We start from the raw sequence: 17,152 nt of genomic DNA, 5'->3' as shown, positions 1-17,152 counted from the left end.
TTCTACTTTTCTTTCATTACGAGAGGCTCCTTTGGCATGGCAGGTCCCTCCTCCGAAGCCGACAGTGCCATGCGGAGCAAAACCCACATCCACAGCCGCCCTCAGCGTTTCTGTCCCGGGGCCCCGATCCAAGGGATGACCAGGGCAATGCACTTCCCAAACCGGGGCAAAGGCAGACGCCGGGGCATGCCCGCGGCAGCGGTCTCCCTGCTTCGTCCCGCCTGGTTTTGTGAGCGTTGTTTGTGCCGTGCTGGGGATGAATGGAGCACGTGACGGGAGGAAAAATGCAAATTGCACAAGGTCCCTGCCCAAAAACGCTGCAGCCTCTCATTACGGCGTTACATTGCAGCCCAGGCCCAAACCTAAGCCAGCCCAACTCCAGCAGACGCAGGGCGCGCAGCCTGGGAGAGAAAACCCCAAGGCTCGCCGCCTAGAAAGACAGAGGACAAGGGGAAGCGAGGCCCCGAGGCTTGGCGTCGGTAAAATAGCAGGTTAGCGGCCCATCCAGGAGCAGATTTCAATCCAAGCTTTCCTTCCCAGCCCCCGCTTCCCCCACTGCCTAGCTGAAAAAACAATGTCTCATTTAGCAAGGCATAATTATAATGGTTAGCAATCACTGGTGGCCTCGCTTGGCACGTATATCGTATTCATTTTCAGGAACAGATACCAGAGAGCCCTGTGAAATAGGGATGTCGCTGTCAGGCAGATGAGGAAGCGGAAGGCGCTCCTCTGCCTCGGACCATGTTTGCCGACATCTCCCGCCGCCTCCGGTCCGGCTCGCGGGCTGCCGGCGGTGCAAGCCGTGGGTTACCCACGCAAGGCCTCCCGGGGTAAAGATTTATCCTCGCTCCCCAGCGTGCTCCTGGGTGCATCCGCGCTGCTCCTGCCGCCTTGCCCGGGGCGGAAAGCCCTGCGTGCCCTCGTGCCGCCCGCGAGCCCGGCTCCCACTGCCACCGCCACGCGCATCGCTGTGCCGGCAGAGCCATCCGCACGTCCCCTGGCACGGACGGACCCGTCGAGGTTAGCCTGGCCGGCGATTTTCTCCAAGCCTCCACAAGCAGGGATGGGAAGAAACCCCACAGCTCCCTATTCCCAGATTTATCCACCACATTGAAGCTTGGCTGAAGGGAGAGGAGTATTGCTCATTCTTTTTTTTTTTTAATCTAAATCACACTTGGCCTTAGACGATGCTGGTGGGAAACGTTTGCGGTCTGCCTGGTCAGGCCGGTCCGCTGCATGGCAGCCTCCTGGACACGGCCGTGAGAAAATCTCCGCGCAGCACTCGGGGAACCCGGCTCGGCTACGTGACATCCCCGCACGGCGCCTGCTCTGCCGAAGGGGGGAAACGCAGTCGCTGCGGGTGAAGGGGATGTGCTGCAGGCACGGGCCCGCAGGCAGAGCGTGGGGGTCTCTCGTGAGCCAGGCAGCCGGCGTGCCCCTCGCTACGGGACGGTCGAGCCGGCCAGGGCTGCTTGCTCCGAGCGCCGGGCTGAGCCACGCAGCCAGCGGCAGCGCCCGGCCGGGGGCTTCCCCACCGGATTGCCCACCCGCACCGCACCACCCACCCGCACCGCACCGGCCCGGCTGCCCGGGCTCCCGGGAGGCGTTATCCGGATGCCTCCCTGGATTCATCCGGGCCGCTTGGTGCCTTTGCGTACAGCCGGCCCCGGCGCCCAGAAGCACTGGGGCCTGGTACCCTGCCCTCTGCGCCGACTCCGCACCCCGGGGGAAGGGGTGCTCCCTGCGGGGCCGGACCTCGAGGAGACGGGGGCGAGAGGACGGCAGGGTGCCCACGCCCGTCGCTCCCGACCAAGCAGTGATTCCGGCATGCTGGGGGCCGCACGGGCCACCGGGGCACCCCACCACCCCGTCCCCGCCGTCCCGCCCGCCACCCCGGGGCGCCCAGCTCGGGGGGAGGGAGGCAGGGGCAGGCAGCCCAGCGGCGCCCTGCGCTGCGCTCCCGGCCGCGGGCAGGGCACGGGCAGGGCCGGGCACGGGCAGGGGCAGGGGCCGGGGCAGGGGCCGGGCCGCGGCGCTGCCCACGCCCCGCGCACACGCGTGGGGGCGGCCCCGGGCACGGCCCGCCCCGGGCGCGGCGGGGGCGGGGGCGCCTTTAAAGGCGGCGGCGGCGGCGCGGCGGGGGACGGCGCTAGCGGCGGCGGCGGCGGCCGGTGGCGGAGGAGGAGGATGCTGAAGAGCTGCGGGAGGAAGCTGCTCCTGTCCCTCGTGGGCTCCATGTTCACCTGCCTCCTGGTGCTCATGGTGGAGCCGCCGGGGCGGCCGGGGCTGGCGCTGGGCGCGGGCGGCGGGGCGCAGCGGGCGCTGCAGAGCCTGGGGGCGGCGGGCGGGGGCCCGGGGCAGGGCCCCCCGGCGCTCCGCAGCTTCGCCGACTACTTCGGGCGGCTGAGCCGCGCCCGGCGGGAGGTGCCCCCCGCCCCGGCCAGCCCCCCGCGGCCGCCCGCCGAGGACATCTCCGCCCGCGACGTCTTCATCGCCGTGAAGACCACCAAGAAGTTCCACAAGGCGCGGCTGGAGCTGCTGCTCGACACCTGGATCTCCCGCAACCGCGACATGGTAAGGGCTGGGGGCTGCCGCGGGGAAACTGAGGCACGTCCTGGGTGGGGGGGGCTTGTGGGGCTGCTGGTGCAGTGCTGGGAGCCCCCCGGGTGCCCCCTATCCCAGCTGTGGTGCCCCCTGGGAGTGTGCAGGGCCCTTGGGTTGCTGGGCTGGAGCTGGCAGGTGTTGGCTGGGCCCAGTTTGGGCTCTCTGTGATATGGGGGGTTGTGGGGTGCTGGGGCATGGCAAATGCTGCCTCCTCTTTCTGCTCCCTGGTATTGCTGAGCAAGAGCGTTTTGAGGCTGTCAGGGTTGACTTAAAGCAAGCAGCGTCTTCAGAAGGGTGAGACATGGCATTGCCTGCCTGTGGGGTGAGTTTGGGAAGGGGGAGTGGAGTGATGGAGGGGGGCTGGATGCCCCCTGGTAGGTCACACACAGTAACCTCCAAATAAACTCAGCTCTGGGGTCTCTCCATCTGAGCAGCCTCTATGGAAGAGCTTCCCCTAAATTTCTTTCCATTGGGGAAACTGAGGCATGGCACTGCAGTAGGAGAGCAGCTGGTGCCTGGAGTGATCAGGCTGGTGCATGGAGAGGGGTCTTGTCCCTGCGGTGCTCCCTGGGAGGTGCCCGCTGTGGGTGCTGGCTTGGTGAGGTGGCATGGGGTGCCTGCAGCCACGGTGCCTGGAGGACACCTGGTTTTCCAGCTGGAGAGCTGGGAGAGCTCTGGGATGTGCTGTGGCTCTCGGGTCCGAGAGCTGGGAATGGCTGGAGTGCCTGCTGCCTTTCACGGATCTGCTCTCGCTGCCAGCTCGCCTGTGCCAGGGCAGTTGCAGCTAGTCCGAGTCATGACTGCACCAAAGCCCCGTGCTCAGCCTCTAACCCAGTCCTTCAAAGTACTGAAACAAAATGAGGAGGGAAAAAAGTCCTGTTTCCTTAGGAAATGTGCCTTGCCATCTGCTCTTGGGACGCTTTTTCATCATTAGACAGCTTCCCAAGTAACTCATGGTCCAGACCTTTCCAGACCTTCCCATCCTTCTGTCTTCACGTGTTTCCTCCTGGGCCCTGGCTGGGCCTGGAGTCGTGTTTCTCACTTGTGAACTGTTTTTTAGGAAGTCTGAAGTGGCTGGGGGGAGGGAGAGGAGGCGGTTGGGAACCAAACTGTCTGTGCCCTGGTTGACTCGTATCCGTAGGACGCTCAGCTCCTGCGAGCTGGCCCCAGCACCGCTGCTGTCTGCCTGGGATCTGTCCCTCTGCTCAGGTCTCCGGGGCCTGGCAGTAGCTCTGCCGTTTCCCGCTAGCGCAGTCATTTAGTGGACACCTCTTTTATGCTCTGCTGTCACTGCAAGGCGGCGGAGAGCGGTGGTGGGGGAAGCGGTCTCCGAGCACCTACCGATGATCCTGGGAATGGCTCTCCCCCCTCGTGAGCGCCGGCTTTCTTCTGGGGTTTTTTGTTTTGTTTTGCCGTGTTTGTCCGTTTGGATTCCCAGAGACCCGCGGCTCGGCTCTCACGCTGTCCCCCCGGGCAAGCTAACAAAGCCCCTTTTCTCCCAGCGCAGAGAAAAGGCTCCGCAGCCTCTTGTGTGGCACTTTCCATGGGAACGGGGAGCCGGGGCTGGCGGTGGCCAGGTCAGGTTGCCTAGAGATGAGGGCCGCCAGCCGGGGGGGCGCAGCCCGGAGAGGTGCCCGCCTGACAAGCCAAGCCGCTGAGTGACGGCTCTTGTACAGCACTTGAGGGACAAGGAGCTGGAGAGCACCGGAGGCGTTAAACTCCCGCGGAGCAAAGCGAGGGCTGGGGGGAGAGGGAGGCAGCGGAGGAGCCCACGCTGCTGGAGGGGGCGGTGGGAGTTGGCTCCAGCCTTCCCACGCTGACCCGGCCCCGTCTCCGGGAAACTGCCCTGCTCCCCACGGCGTGGAGGGACCAGACAAGCTTCGCTTGCCCCCTCCCCACGAGGGGCTGCTGGTCTGTGTGCTGCAGCCTGCCAGATCTCCTCCTGCCAAGTCCTCCTTGGCCGGCTGCTTTGGGGCTCCTGGTGCTCCCCCAGACTTGGCACCTCTCTCGCTTTTTTGTCTGCAATGCCCAGAATCGGTGCCATGCGGGCTCTCCTCCACTGCTGCCCCGTCCTGGTGTGGACGTGTGGCTCCTGCATCGCCTCCTTGGCAGCTTCTGCTGGGCCCCTCCGGCTGCTTTTTGCAAGCAGCGTGCTGGCTTTGCTCCGGGCGTTTGCACCGGGGAGCTGCCTGAGCTCAAACGTCTCTCTTGGTCTGAGTCAGGCCCATCTCCTCATCCTGTCCCCCTCGCTGTTTCGCTCGCAGCGTTGGGGCGGCCGTGCAGCTTCGCTGGCACGGGGGAAGTTCCTGCCGAACGGCTGAGAATCCCCTTTGCCCGACAGCATCGTGCTCCTTCCCCCTTTGCTCCCCCTGCATCACGTCTGAACCTTCCTCCTGGCTGTTCATTAGCCAACGAGCAGTGCAGGGGCAGTGGTGTGTGCCCTGCAAAGAAGGAGTTAACCGCAGCAGGTAACCCAAGCCTGGAGCCTGGCAGATAGGGGGAATAGCTATTGTGTTCCTCCTTGGATATTCTTTGTTCTCCATACAATAGTCCCCGTTTCCTGTGGTCTCTGCAGTCCAAGATACTGCAGTAGCCTAAGGCGATGGGCACCCCCTTCTCCTTCCTGCTTTTCTCTGCGCAGCCAGGGCAAATCCTTGTTCCCTGCTAAATCTGCTCTTCCCCACGTTGCACAATCCCGGCTGGACAGGCTGCTACTGGAGCAGAGTTATGGAGTTCTCCCTGCTCGCGCTGGGAGAATTTCCAGCTGCCGCTGTCTTGGCGTTTGTATCCTTAGGATGTCGGAGTGCAGTTTAGGGAAGCTTTGCGCTTGAAAATAGAAGTGTAGTGGGGGGGGATGGCCACTGCACAGAAATCCTAGCAGCAAGTGGGTCCAAAGACACTGATTTACTGCTGAGTCTGGTGATCTGCAGTGACAGAATTGCACAAGAAGTGTCTGCTGTCCCCAGGGCGCAGGGCACGGCCGGAGGCAGACGCCTGCGAGGGAGGGCTGGGTGCGATCCTGCCAGCGTGGGGATGTGCTCGCTTCCTCAAGTGCAGCTAGATAATTGCAGGCTTTGGGGGGGCAAAAAAGGGAGAGGGAGGAAAAAAACCCTTGCTCCTGGCTCAGGAGGAATGTTTGCCTTCCGGAGAGCATGTTCCTCTGCGGTGGCAGCTCCCAAATTTTTCTAGCACCTTGGCCAGAGTCCCTGTCCCCGGGGGTGATGGCCGGCTGTGGCACGCTGACATGCTGCAAGCGTCCTGGCTGTGCTGCCGAGGGGGGTGAGCGATGCGGGTGGGACTGGGGTGGCCTGTGCGTGCCAAACTGGCCCGGGACATTGGGGCCGCTGAGCCCTGATCGCTTCAGCCCATGTCTGTGCGAGGGTCCCTCCCTGCCCGGCACCAGGGCTGCGGGTTGGGGGTGGCGTGTTCGGGGAGGGGGTGACCGTGGACCCGGGTGCTGTCTGAGCACTGGGCAACTCGTTGCCTGCCCCGACGGGTGCCGTTGGCCTTCGGAAGACCTGGTAAAAGTCCTCGGGGTCGAAGCTGGCGCGAGGCATGCGTGGAGTGCGAGGCGGGAGGGGTGGGGGACCCTAATTACACAATGAGCTCATTGTTTGTGAGGAGATCATTAAAAAATTATAGCGTTGAAAATTACAGTGGAGGATTCTTCCTCTTACTGGAAAGGGGGGGAGGAAGGGCCCGGGGCCTTTCACGGGGGAAGCCCCCAGCCCCGGGCTCGCTGTGCCAGCCGGGGAAAGCCACCGAACGGGGAGGCCACCGCGGTGCTCGCCCGCATCCACCGGAGCCGCGTGGGGACTTTCCCCGCTAACCGCCGCGGGGCTGCGGCAGGGCTCCTTTGCAGTAAACACTGCTGCGGGGGCCAAGCCGGGCAGGAGCCGCTCCGGCAGCGCCCGCTCCTCCTGCCCGCCCGGGAGCTGCTCCTCCGGCTGCAGGCTGATGTTCTCCGTGGGGACTTCAAACCCGCCGTGGCCTGACAGCTCGGCTCCAGCTCTTCTTCACCTCCTTCCCCGTGCACAGAGCTGCTGTGCCCCCCTCGCCCTTGGGGTTAGCCTGGTGCGGACCCTCGCTGGGTCGCCACGGCTGTCCCGGCTCCTCCTGCACGTCCCTGGGCACTGGGGGTGCTGGGTCCCCTCCCGGCGTGGGGAAGTGAGATGTGGGGCAGGGAAAAGCCGGATTTGTGCAACCCGGGGTCACGCGGCTCTCGGAGATGGGCCCAGCGGAGGTTCCTGTTTCCAGCGGGTCGGTTGCTGGGGAAGCTGGCAGCGGTCACGCTGTCTGAGTGTCACCCCGAGAGCCCCCGGCCCCCTCCGAAATGCAGCATAACCGGGGGGGGGGGGGGGAGAGCGTGGCTGGCTGCTGCCCCCGGCGCTCGGGGAGCCGTGCGTGGCACCATGGCGAGAGCAGCCCGGGAGCTGCGGCAGAGCTGGGGTTTGGCTGCCGGAGAGGGGGAAGTGAGTCACTGCGAAAAGGAGAAACGAAGAGGAGAATGGAAAAAGAAAGAAAAAAAAAAAGTAAAATAAAAAGAAGCGGGCCCTGCCTGAGGAAGAGGCAGGGGGCCGGCAGCGAAGGCCTGGGGCCGGCCCTCCCGGCCACGGTGTCTCCCGGCGGCCGCGGCGCGAGGAGCCTGGCGGGGCAGCGCGCGGTCCTGGCCGGCGTTCAGCGGGGGCAGCTATTGTTCGGGGAGGACTTGGCATCCTGTGTTTCTCGGAGCCGCGGCTGGAGAACAATGCGGCTTCCGGCGCGTCCCCGGCAGCGCCCGGGGCGGGCAGCAGCGCGGAGCCGCCGAGGAGCGGGACCTTCCTCTGCTTCGCCCCGGCCGGGAAGTCGGCCGTGAGGGTGCCAAGGGGCGCTGGCGCTCCTCGGAGCCGAGGATACGCGGGGAGAGGCGTTGGGGAGTGAGGGCAAGTCCCCCCGGGAGAGGGGGCAGATGGAGCTGCCCTGGTGCTGTCACCTCTGGAGATGTCCCAGGAGGTGGCAAATTCAGCGTTTTGGGCTGGAGCGTCCCATCCCGCTTACCCTGCTGCAAACCGGGAGCTGCTGCAGGCCTGCTGTCCTGGTCTGGGCTGCGTCTCCTGGAGCCCCGCCGCTGTGGCTGCGTGGGCCGTGCTGCTCCTCGGAGCATCCTCGAAGCGAAGGCCTTGCGCAAACCAACCTGGGTCAGAATAACCGCTCAAAGCCTGCTCTAGGATGCTCTGGCCGGGCTTCTGCTGGTCGCTGCTCTGTCCTGCAGCTGGCAAAGCCGCCCAGCTCTCGAGGGGCTCCAAGCCCCAGTGCATGGGGCTAGACATGCTTCACCCAGGCACAGGGGTAGCTGGCAGCCCGGGGAGGTCCAGCAAAGCCACCTGAGATGCGGCAAGGTCCTGCCCGTGTCCCTTCCCTGCCCTGTTCCTCGCTTTCCCTCGCGTTCGTCCTCCGGCCGGGGCTCGCCGTGGTGGCTCTGGCTAGCGCAGCCGAGAAGTCTGCCCTGGCCACGGGAGGAGAGTCAGGCCCTCGGAGATGGTGATCCGTGGCTTTCCCTGTTGCACAAACACAGCGTTTTCTTGTCCCTCTCCTTCCCTGGGCTCGGCTGACACCTCTCCTCTCGCCCCGCTGCCTTTTGAGCTCTCTGACCCTTTCCTCTGCAGCCCCAAAGCCTGCCCGGGGCCAGGGGGACTGTGCAGGAAGGGCATATCTCCTCTAGAAGAAATGCAGACAAATTAATTAGAGGCTGTAATTGTTTGAGGTTTAATTGAATTTCTCGGCTGGGCTCGGGGCGGGGCGGGAGGGCGGTGGGGACCAGGGCGGCTGCGCTGGCCCCTGCGGGGCTGGGTGCAGGCGGTGCCCCTGGGCCGGGCGCGCTGGTCCTGGGCGCCGGGGCAAGGTGCCAGGCGGTCCCCTCGCGTCGGGAGCGGTGGCGGATGCTCCGGCGGTGGCCACGGGGGAAGGAGCATCTTCAGGATGAAGCCTTTCGATGCGGACAAGTCGTAAACAATTGTCTCCACGGTCTATTTATAGCCGCTGAGCCGGAGGATTAGTTGCAGGGTTATTTTTGGAGCTGCCGAAGGCGCAGTTGCTGGACAGCGTTGCTGAGCTAACGGAGCAGACGTTTCGTGTCTCTCCTGCCCGGCCTGTGAGCGGCCCGTTCCCCCACTCCAGCAGGGCTGGGTGGGGACAGACCTGGGCACCGGTGCGTCTCCTGGATGGGTGTTCATGGCAGGGTCTTCCTGGGCATCTCCTGCCCCGGTGGGGAGCGGGGCCCCAGCAGCCAGAGCGAGGATGCGTGTCGGGCCCGGCACTGCGGCGTGTGTTTGCGGGACCCCGGCTTTTCCACCTCCTCCCTCGTTTTGTCCCTTTTCAAGCCCAAAGGTCACTTGTAGCCCCTGTCGCTGGCAGCGCGCCCTCCTCCCCTCCCATTCACGGCCCGGCTCTTCCCGGCAGCCTCCCCGCGCGGGGACCTGAGCAAACACGGGCCGTGCCGGCCCTCCCGCTTAACCAGCCCAGCTGTATGCTAATGCCCCGCGCGCGCTTAACTCCGCGCGCTGAGTAAAGCCAGCCCCGCGCCCCGCTATTGTCACCGCCTCTGCAAACAAGCCGCGAAGCCCCGCGCGCTCCGGGGCCGCCTGGCTGAGGGGTGGCAACGAGTTTCCAGCTCACTTGTAATCCATCATCCCGAGAGCCCTGTCCCCGATTCCCTCCCCGCCGGCTCCTGCCTCCCCCCCGGCCCTTTTGTCTTTCATCCTTTGCCCTTTTGTGCACGTCTGGTTTTTAATAGCGCTTGGCAGCTGGTTGCGGTTTCTCTCCTCCGGCTTTGTTTGCTGCACGCTGATGGATGGAGGTGCCTTTCCCACCCCAGGCTCTGCTCGTGTTTCTTGTCCCCCCCCGCCCAGGCAGCAGGCCACCGTGTCCCCCCCCCCGTCCCCGGTGACATATGCCAGGAATTAGCTGTGTAAATAGAGGAGCAGCTCAGGTGCTCCCGGGGCAGGTGGGGGCTGCCGGGGACCTCGCGCAGGGACCGCAGCAGGTTAGGGGCCCCCCTGGCCACGGATGAGCCCCCGCTGGCAGCGGCAGGGCAGAGGGGCCGCAGGTGCAAGCGGCCGGCGTCCCCCGAGCGGGCTGTTGGTGCAGGTGAGGGGCCGGCCCCCCCCCGAGGCGCCTGGCACCTGCGGTTGCTGGCAGCATCGGCCCTTTGCTCCCCGCGCTGGCACCTGCTCCTCTCCGTGCACCCTTCTCGCGCTGGGGACAGCCCTCAGCGTCTCCCGAGCTCCCGTGAGACCGGGGGCATCTCCCTGCCCTGCTGCCCCCTCGCCACCGCCGGGAAAAGCAGGGGATGGAGATGCTAAAAGCGGCTGTGGTTTGTGCCCTGGGGCGGTGAGGCCCCATCGTGGGCTGCTGGTGACAGGGCACCCCAGGCCATTGCGTCTTCCTAGGGAAAGAGGAAAAATCCCAATCACACTTACTTTACCACCACCAAGGTGGTAAAGTGCCACCACCAAGGAGTTATTAACCTTTTGCTGCCCTTAGGGGGAGAGGTGGTGAGCTGACATAGGCCTCCAGCCCCCTTTCTAGAAGAAACTCAAGCCGAGCTGGGCACCACCATCAGTCTCAGCATCACCTGATGGTGGTGGTGATGCCTTCGCCTAGCAGAGCAGCCTGAGCTCTTTGATGCTTCTCCAAAACAAGGCTCACTCGTGTCCTCTCCTCTCCCCTTGCTCTTGTCTCCCTCCTTCTCTTTGATACATCTGCAAGAGCATCTTCAAATGCGCCGTCCAGCTGGCACGGCTTTCGGTCTGCCCCATCCCGTCTCTCCCCCATGCCTGCCCCCAGCGGGCTCGGGGACGGGACCCGGCCCGTGCTGCATCCCCGTGTGCAGCCGCTTCGTTAGAGGAGCTCGGGTGCTGCACTGGGTTTTAACGAAGAGGAGCAAGGCCCCGCCGGCACCTCGTGGGGCTGATCCCCGGGTGCTGCCCCGAGGGGTGCCCGGCTGCGTCCGAGAGCGATGCGCAACTCCACCTCGGTTCTCAAAGGTGCCTCGTCTTCTCTTTCAGACGTTCATCTTCACGGACGGCGAGGATGAGGAGCTGAAGAAGCAAGCACGTGAGTCCGTGGCTCTTCCCCTTTTGCATGCACGACCTGGCTGAGCGCGGTGGCAGGTTGGACCCCCCAGAACAAACCCAGCAGCGGCAGCGCAGGGCTGTGCCCGGGTCTCGCCCAGTGCTGCCTGGCTGCAGAGAAGCCCTTGGGCACCGAGCAAGTCCATTGCGTGGGGCCTGCAGTGTGCAGCTTTGCACGGACGTTCAGAAAGCCCCAGTGTAGACACCAAGCTCAGGGATGAGGGTCTGTAAGGCAACGGTGTGCGTTGGGGTGCTGGGACCTTGTGGAGGGGCCCTTGGGGCACAGGGCATGTGGTTGGGATTTGGCTGTGTTATTTTGGGGCAGGATCTCTTCCCACCAGCACTAGGAAGATCTGCAATGTGGTCCAGAGCGTCCGGCCCTTGCTGGGCCTCCAGATAGTGCCAGAGCTGGGGCAGGAAGGGGGGATAAGGGTGTGATGGGAGCTCGTTTCTGCAATGGTGGCCAAAGCACCCAGGAGCCCCAGCTTGGGACCTGCTGCCTTCGCAATTAACCTGTCCTTCCTCTTGCAAACCACTGGCGGGGAGCGCAGCAACGGGGTGCCTTTGCGCCCGCTCATCTCTTGGGCAAGCTGGGCTTGCTGGGCAGCACGACCGGGGTGCACGGGACTTCTGTGGGCAGCGTTTATGCGGCCCCAGCCCCGGCCAGCTCGCCCTATTCTCCTGATGCAAATGACTCCCTTTCAGGCCGGCAATCAATTCCCTTTGAGCCCGGCTGGCAAATAACAGGTGGCCGGTGGTGGGAAAAGGCAGCCTGAATGGGGCGGGATCCTGGCGAACGCGTCCCGGCGGGAGAAGTCGGCTTGCGGGCTGCCTGATTCCTCGGCCGTGTAGCCGGAAAACTAGATAGAGCCAAACCTTAGGTCTTCCGCTTCATCCGTGCCCCTTGCCTTAGCTCAGGGGGACCCAAAAGCTCTGCCCGAAGAGACCTGCCCCCGCCTCTACGCAGAAGAGGGATCCCCCTCCCCACCTCCGGGGTTTAACCCCTGCTCTCCCTGCAGGAAACGTCATCAACACCAACTGCTCGGCCGCCCACAGCCGCCAGGCCCTGTCCTGCAAGATGGCCGTGGAGTACGACAAGTTCATCGAGTCCGGCAAAAAGTAAGCGGTGCCCGGGGCCAGCGCGGGGGGCCGGGGTGAGCCCTGCTGGAGCCGCGGTGGCCGGGCGACGCGATGCCGTTTCCCTTCGTCCAGCCCAAATTCCATGCAGGGCTTGGCCACCGCTGTTGGGAAATGGGGAGCGAACGCCGTTGTGGGGATGCCCCAGCCCGGCGTAACGCGGCGCCCGCTCTCGCCCCAGGTGGTTCTGCCACGTGGACGACGACAACTACGTGAACGTCCGCACGCTGGTCAAGCTGCTCTCCAGCTACCCCCACACGCAGGACATCTACATCGGGAAGCCCAGCCTGGACCGGCCCATACAGGCCACCGAGCGGATCAGCGAAAACAAGATGGTGAGAGGGGCCGCGGGGCAGCGTCGTCCCGGCTGGCTTGGTCCCGGCTGGGGTCCCCAGCCCGGGCGGTGGAGGTGGCACCGCGCTCACCGCCTTTGCTTTCTCTCCCTGCCAGCATCCGGTGCATTTCTGGTTTGCCACGGGAGGAGCGGGGTTTTGTATAAGCCGGGGGCTGGCGCTGAAGATGAGCCCGTGGGCCAGGTAAGAGCCTTGGCCTTGCTGCCCCGTAGGGACCCTTGAAGGTGCCAGCGAGGCACGGAGGAGCCACGTCTTTGGGGCTGGACACTGAAATGTGCCCCGCTGCCTTGCTCTCCTGTCTTGGTGAGAGCCTGGGGTTTCTGCAGGGATTTGGAAACAAGCTGGGAAGGGACCCGGGTTCCTCTAGCCCTAGTTGCCTCTTAACAAGAGTCAGGCTGGTCTGCAGGGGTGGCTGAGCACCGGAGCAGGTTGCCCGGAGGAGTTGTGGAGTCTCCATCCTTGGAGATACTTGAAAGCCTTCTGGATGGGGTCCTGGGCAATGTGCTTTAGGTGACCTTGCTTGAGAAGGGGGGTGGGCTAAATGATCTCCAGAGGTCTCTTCCAACCTCAGTCTGTGATTCTGAGAGATCGGTGTCGCAGCCCAGACCCCTTGAGGTGCCACGTTCCCTCCGGGCTCCGGCACGCTGTTGTGCAGCTTCTCGTTGTCTCCCGCAGTGGTGGCCACTTCATGAGCACCGCGGAGAAGATCCGCCTGCCCGACGACTGCACCATCGGCTACATCATCGAGTCTGTGCTTGGGGTGAAGCTCATCCGGAGCAACCTCTTCCACTCGCACCTGGAGAACCTCCACCAGGTGCCCAAGACGGAGATCCACAAGCAGGTAAACCTGCCCCGCTCCCTCGGCTCAGCAGCCCTGGCAACGGGTGCGCAGGCAGCCGTGACGGAGAAGAGGGCTGGGGGATGGACGATGCCTCCGTCCCGTTTTATCCCCCGTGATGCCAACATGCGACAGGCTGTGGGGGAGCCGGAGACCAGACCTGGACGGCGACATCTCAGTCGGGTTGTCTCCTGGGGTCTGGCTTCCTCTGGCCCTGGGGGTGAGGGAAGGACCATGCCTAGCGGCTCACAGCTGGGGGACGGGGTGCCAGTAGCCCCCGTTCAGAGCTGCTCTCCCCCTGCCCGAGTCGCCTCTGGCTGGGCTCCCTTTGCAGTTTGAGGAGGATTCATCTCGTTTACATCGAGTCACCTAAAAATGGGGCATCTCAGCTAAGGAAGTGCTTCTCGTAGGTCAGAGGAGGGAGAAGGCCCTTCACGCCCGTGCTGAGGGGGGGAGGCAGAGGAGATGACCCTCCTGGAGGAGCCCCCAGAGTTTTCCGGGGTGGGGAGTTGCCCAAGCCCCCGACTGACCCCCTCCCGCCCCCGCAAGAGCGGCCCCTCGGCCCCGCGGTCGCGTGACCTCCTGTGCTGCTCCCCCCAGGTGACACTAAGCTACGGCATGTTTGAGAACAAGCGCAACTCCATCCACATGAAGGGAGCGTTCTCCGTGGAGGAGGATCCCTCCAGGTGGGTCTGGCGGGGCTCCCGCCGGCGGGCAGGACCCGGCTCGCGGCCGAGCGGCGTGGGGCCGGGGCTGCTCCCGCGGCGGCGGCGGTCCCGGCTCAGCGCCGCCTCTCTCCTCCGCAGGTTTCGCTCCGTGCACTGCCTGCTGTACCCGGACACGCCGTGGTGCCCCGCCAACGTCGCTTACTAGGGAGACGCGTGTCCCCTCTAACCTCGTCCCAAGTTTCCCCGGTATCCGAAGGGCTTGTGGGACCGGCGTGCGCGTGCGCGTCCTCCCGGGCCGCGAGGCGGAGGGAGGTTATTGCTGTGGTATTGCACAGTGTGTGTGTACTGAAGGCTGCTGTGCGGCCCCCGTCCCCCCGCCAGTGCCCCCCGCCTCCTCCACGGCCGGGGGGGCAGGGGGGACAGGTCTGAGCACTTACACATTCGGCGCAGGGGCCGTTCCCACGCAGGGTGTGGGGAGCGAGGCCAGGCGCTGCCCGCCTCTGCCCGACCTCGGCTTGCTTGTTCTTCCTTTTGGATGGTTTTGGTTTGTTTTTTTTTGGTTTTTTTGTCTTTCGACCCTCGGCTCTGACCCGCTCCCTTTCTCGTTCCCGCGTGCCGCTCACCTGCCCGCTCTCCTCCTCCTCCCCGACATCTCAGCAGCCGGGCTCCGCTTTCGGATGCGGGCTCGTGGGCGAGCTCCGCGCCTGCCTTCGGCTGCGTCCCGGCGCAGGGGACGGGCAGGAGGTGCCGGGGAGGCCGGGGGCTTCGGAGCCGCTGCACCGAAGGGAGCCCGCGGGGCGCGGGGGGGGCCCGGGGCTGCCGTTAGCTCCGTGTGCTGGAGCTCCCGACATCGCGCTGGAATATTTCCAGCAGCGTAAATCTATGCACTATTTATAGAGACTAATTTAAAGACTTTCTATAAATACGGGGGGGTTGGGGGGGGGAGAGGGCTGTTTGGAGAGATGCATTTGTGCTGCGTTTGCGCAGCGCCCAAGCGTCTCCCTTCGGTGCAGCATCCCGGCCTCCCGCCCGGCTCGGTCCTGCCCTGCCAGGCAGCCCGCGAGCAAAACCCGCGCGGGAAACGCTGCCCCGGCGCATCGCTGTGCCGGGGGCCGGGGAAGGACTTGTCCGGGTGCTGAGGTCCGCGGGAAGGGCGAGGGAGCGGCTGTGCACCCGCGGGACCCCGGCACCCCGTCCCTGCCGCGGCGCTGGGGCTCTGCGGGGCCGAGTGGGCAGGCAGAGCTGGACGTTTCCAACCCGAAGCTGAGTGAAAATAGCCCATAATGGGTGCGTTGTACATATCTTATTGCGCCAGTATTTTTTTACTGTGCCTTTTTTTTTAAAAGAAAAAAAGAGGAAAAAAAAAAGACACGTTGCGAATTATGTAGATTTTAAAATGCTTTTTATACGTTTTCTGTGGATCGGAAAAAGAAAAAAAGAAAAAACAACCTTCTGATAATCTGTTTAAAAAGAAATTGCAATGTCTTGTAACTATCACTTACCTTAATTTATATGTTCCAGTATCTGGAATGTCACTCTGTGCTTTCTTTTCTGTGTAACTAGGATGTGTTTGAACGCGCTGGAGGTGGGGAGGGGGAGCCAGCCGGGGCCACGTGTCCTCAGGGCCTCGAGCCTGACCGCTGTGCGGGCGCCCCGCCGCAGCCCTCAGCAATAAAGCGGCTTCTCGCCGGCCGCGCTCCCTGCTCCTGGGCTCCGGCTGCCTCTCTCCCGCGGCTCCGCACGCCGCAGCAGCTCACGGGCTTTCGGAGGGGCCGTGCGTCGCGTGCTTGCGTCCCGCCGGCGTCCGCTTTCCCGGCGCAGCACCGAGGGGGTGGTTTTTCCCACGCCGCACGGGTTGGGCTGCCCCCTCCATCCCGCGGCGCGAGCATCACCTTCCCGGCCCCCCCACGGGCGCTGCCGGCGCTGAGCAGCGGCGAAAAGCGGCTTTTTTTTCTTTTTTCCCAGGCTCCCGGGGCCGGGGGTGGGCGCGAGCCGGTTGTTCGCACCGCGCTGCGAACAGACGGCGGCGGGTGGCGGCGTGGGAAGGCCGGGGGTCCCGCGGCCCTCGGGGGGGGCGGCCGGCTCCAGCCCTTCTGCAAAGCCACCCCCCCGCCAAAAACCCCCACCCAGACGTGTTTGTGCTGCAACCAGGAGGGTTTCATCCGCGACAGTCATTCTCTCCTTCCCCAGCCCCCGGCCTTCCTCTCGCCCCTGCGGTTTTTTTTCTCTTTTCGTCTTTTCGAGGCACGCTTACTGAACAGTTTCACTTGAATTTCTCGGTTATCGGGGCTTGGCCACGCTAAAAATACACCCCAGCAGGAAGTGAGCGTGTGCTGAAGCAGTGCCGCCGCCGCCCCCGGACGCACACGCGCCTGCCGAGCACCAAAACGGCCCCAAAACCAACCCCCCCCCCCCAGCTCCCCGGGGAAGGAGGGGGCGGAGGAGCGAGAGCGGCGCCGGGGGCTCGGGAAGCAGCAGGGCCCCGGGGTGCTGCCGAAATGCTGCTTGCTCTCAGGAGCCCCAGTTCGCCACGAGAGCCCCGGCCCAAGCCCAGAGGGGGTTGCAAAAATGAAAATAGATAAACACGGCCGCAGCCCTCGAGGAGCTGGAAGAGGCGGCCGCGGGCCGTGCACAGCCCCGCCGGTGCAGCCCGGCCTCTGCCCGCCGTTTCCCCCCGCTCACGGCACGAAAAGTAAATAAACACTGGCGTTAAGAGGCAGAAGCGGAGGCAAAGCAAGCCCAGCCGCGCACACGCGTGTCCTCGGTCGCCCGCCAGGCCGCTGCTCCCGCCCGGCAGCGCGTGCCCAGGCGATGCTCCGGTGCCGAAGCCGTCGCTGCCCGGGAGGCTGTGGCAGCGAGGGCAGCGGCTCAGGTGCTGCTTCCGTCATTTTTGCTTCACTCCCCACCTTGCCTGTTTGTTTCTTTTCTTTTTTTTCTTTCTTTCTTTTTTTTTTTTTTTCTCCTATTGTTTTTCCCATTTGCATTTGGGTCACTCCAGCACCTGGCTGTTTCGGGTTTGCCTCCGCTGCGCCGCGGGGCCGGGGCGGCTCTCGTAGCCGCTCGGTGAGCAGAGGGCGCCTGGGGCGGGATGGAGCCTCGCGGGAGCAGCTGGAAACTCTTCCCAGGAGCAGCCATGTCCCCCCTAAACCTCTCTGGCAGGTCTCCCGGGGGGATTTGCTCCATCTCTCTTGAAAAAAAAAAAAAGGGGGCGGGGGGGGGGCTGCTAAGAAGCACCAGGGTGGGGGGATACGGGGTGGCAGACGTTTTCCCGGCTGTTTCCATCCGGTTGCCGATCCGTTTTTCCAGGGCACCCTCCAGGGCTCCGTGTGGGTGTCCCATGCCCATGCAAAGCTGGTCGGCTCGGTCCTCCCCGGCGGGCACGGCGGGGGCCGGCCTCTGCCCACAGCCTCTTTGGGGAACACAGGATGTGCGGGGCGCTGG

The 17,152-nt window shown here is 64.6% G+C and overlaps 1 protein-coding gene across 1 annotated transcript; it reads left to right on the top strand.

Moving 5' to 3' along the window:
- The first annotated feature begins 2,121 nt into the window (after positions 1 to 2,121).
- LFNG (LFNG O-fucosylpeptide 3-beta-N-acetylglucosaminyltransferase) lies at positions 2,122 to 15,234 on the top strand. Its single transcript, XM_064520169.1, has 8 exons — positions 2,122 to 2,574; positions 10,650 to 10,698; positions 11,735 to 11,834; positions 12,034 to 12,187; positions 12,303 to 12,388; positions 12,881 to 13,046; positions 13,644 to 13,729; positions 13,850 to 15,234. Exons 1-8 carry the CDS (start codon positions 2,188 to 2,190, stop codon positions 13,914 to 13,916), a joined length of 1,095 nt encoding a protein of 364 aa, XP_064376239.1. The 5' UTR covers positions 2,122 to 2,187; the 3' UTR covers positions 13,917 to 15,234.
- The last annotated feature ends 1,918 nt before the right edge of the window (positions 15,235 to 17,152 follow it).

The sequence above is a fragment of the Dromaius novaehollandiae genome, chromosome 14 (assembly GCF_036370855.1).
Source record: "Dromaius novaehollandiae isolate bDroNov1 chromosome 14, bDroNov1.hap1, whole genome shotgun sequence".
In the NCBI taxonomy this organism is placed as follows: Eukaryota; Metazoa; Chordata; class Aves; order Casuariiformes; family Dromaiidae; genus Dromaius; species Dromaius novaehollandiae.
This window is presented reverse-complemented; position numbering and strand designations above follow the sequence as displayed.

What these genes read in the sequence shown, in the direction of transcription:
- LFNG (XM_064520169.1), top strand. Translation starts at nt 2,188, where the DNA reads ATGCTGAAGAGCTGCGGGAGGAAGCTGCTCCTGTCCCTCGTGGGCTCC. An exon ending in TCTCCCGCAACCGCGACATG is followed by an intron (nt 2,575 to 10,649) that starts GTAAGGGCTGGG and finishes CTTCTCTTTCAG; the next exon opens with ACGTTCATCTTCACGGACGG. An exon ending in GTGGAGGAGGATCCCTCCAG is followed by an intron (nt 13,730 to 13,849) that starts GTGGGTCTGGCG and finishes TCTCCTCCGCAG; the next exon opens with GTTTCGCTCCGTGCACTGCC.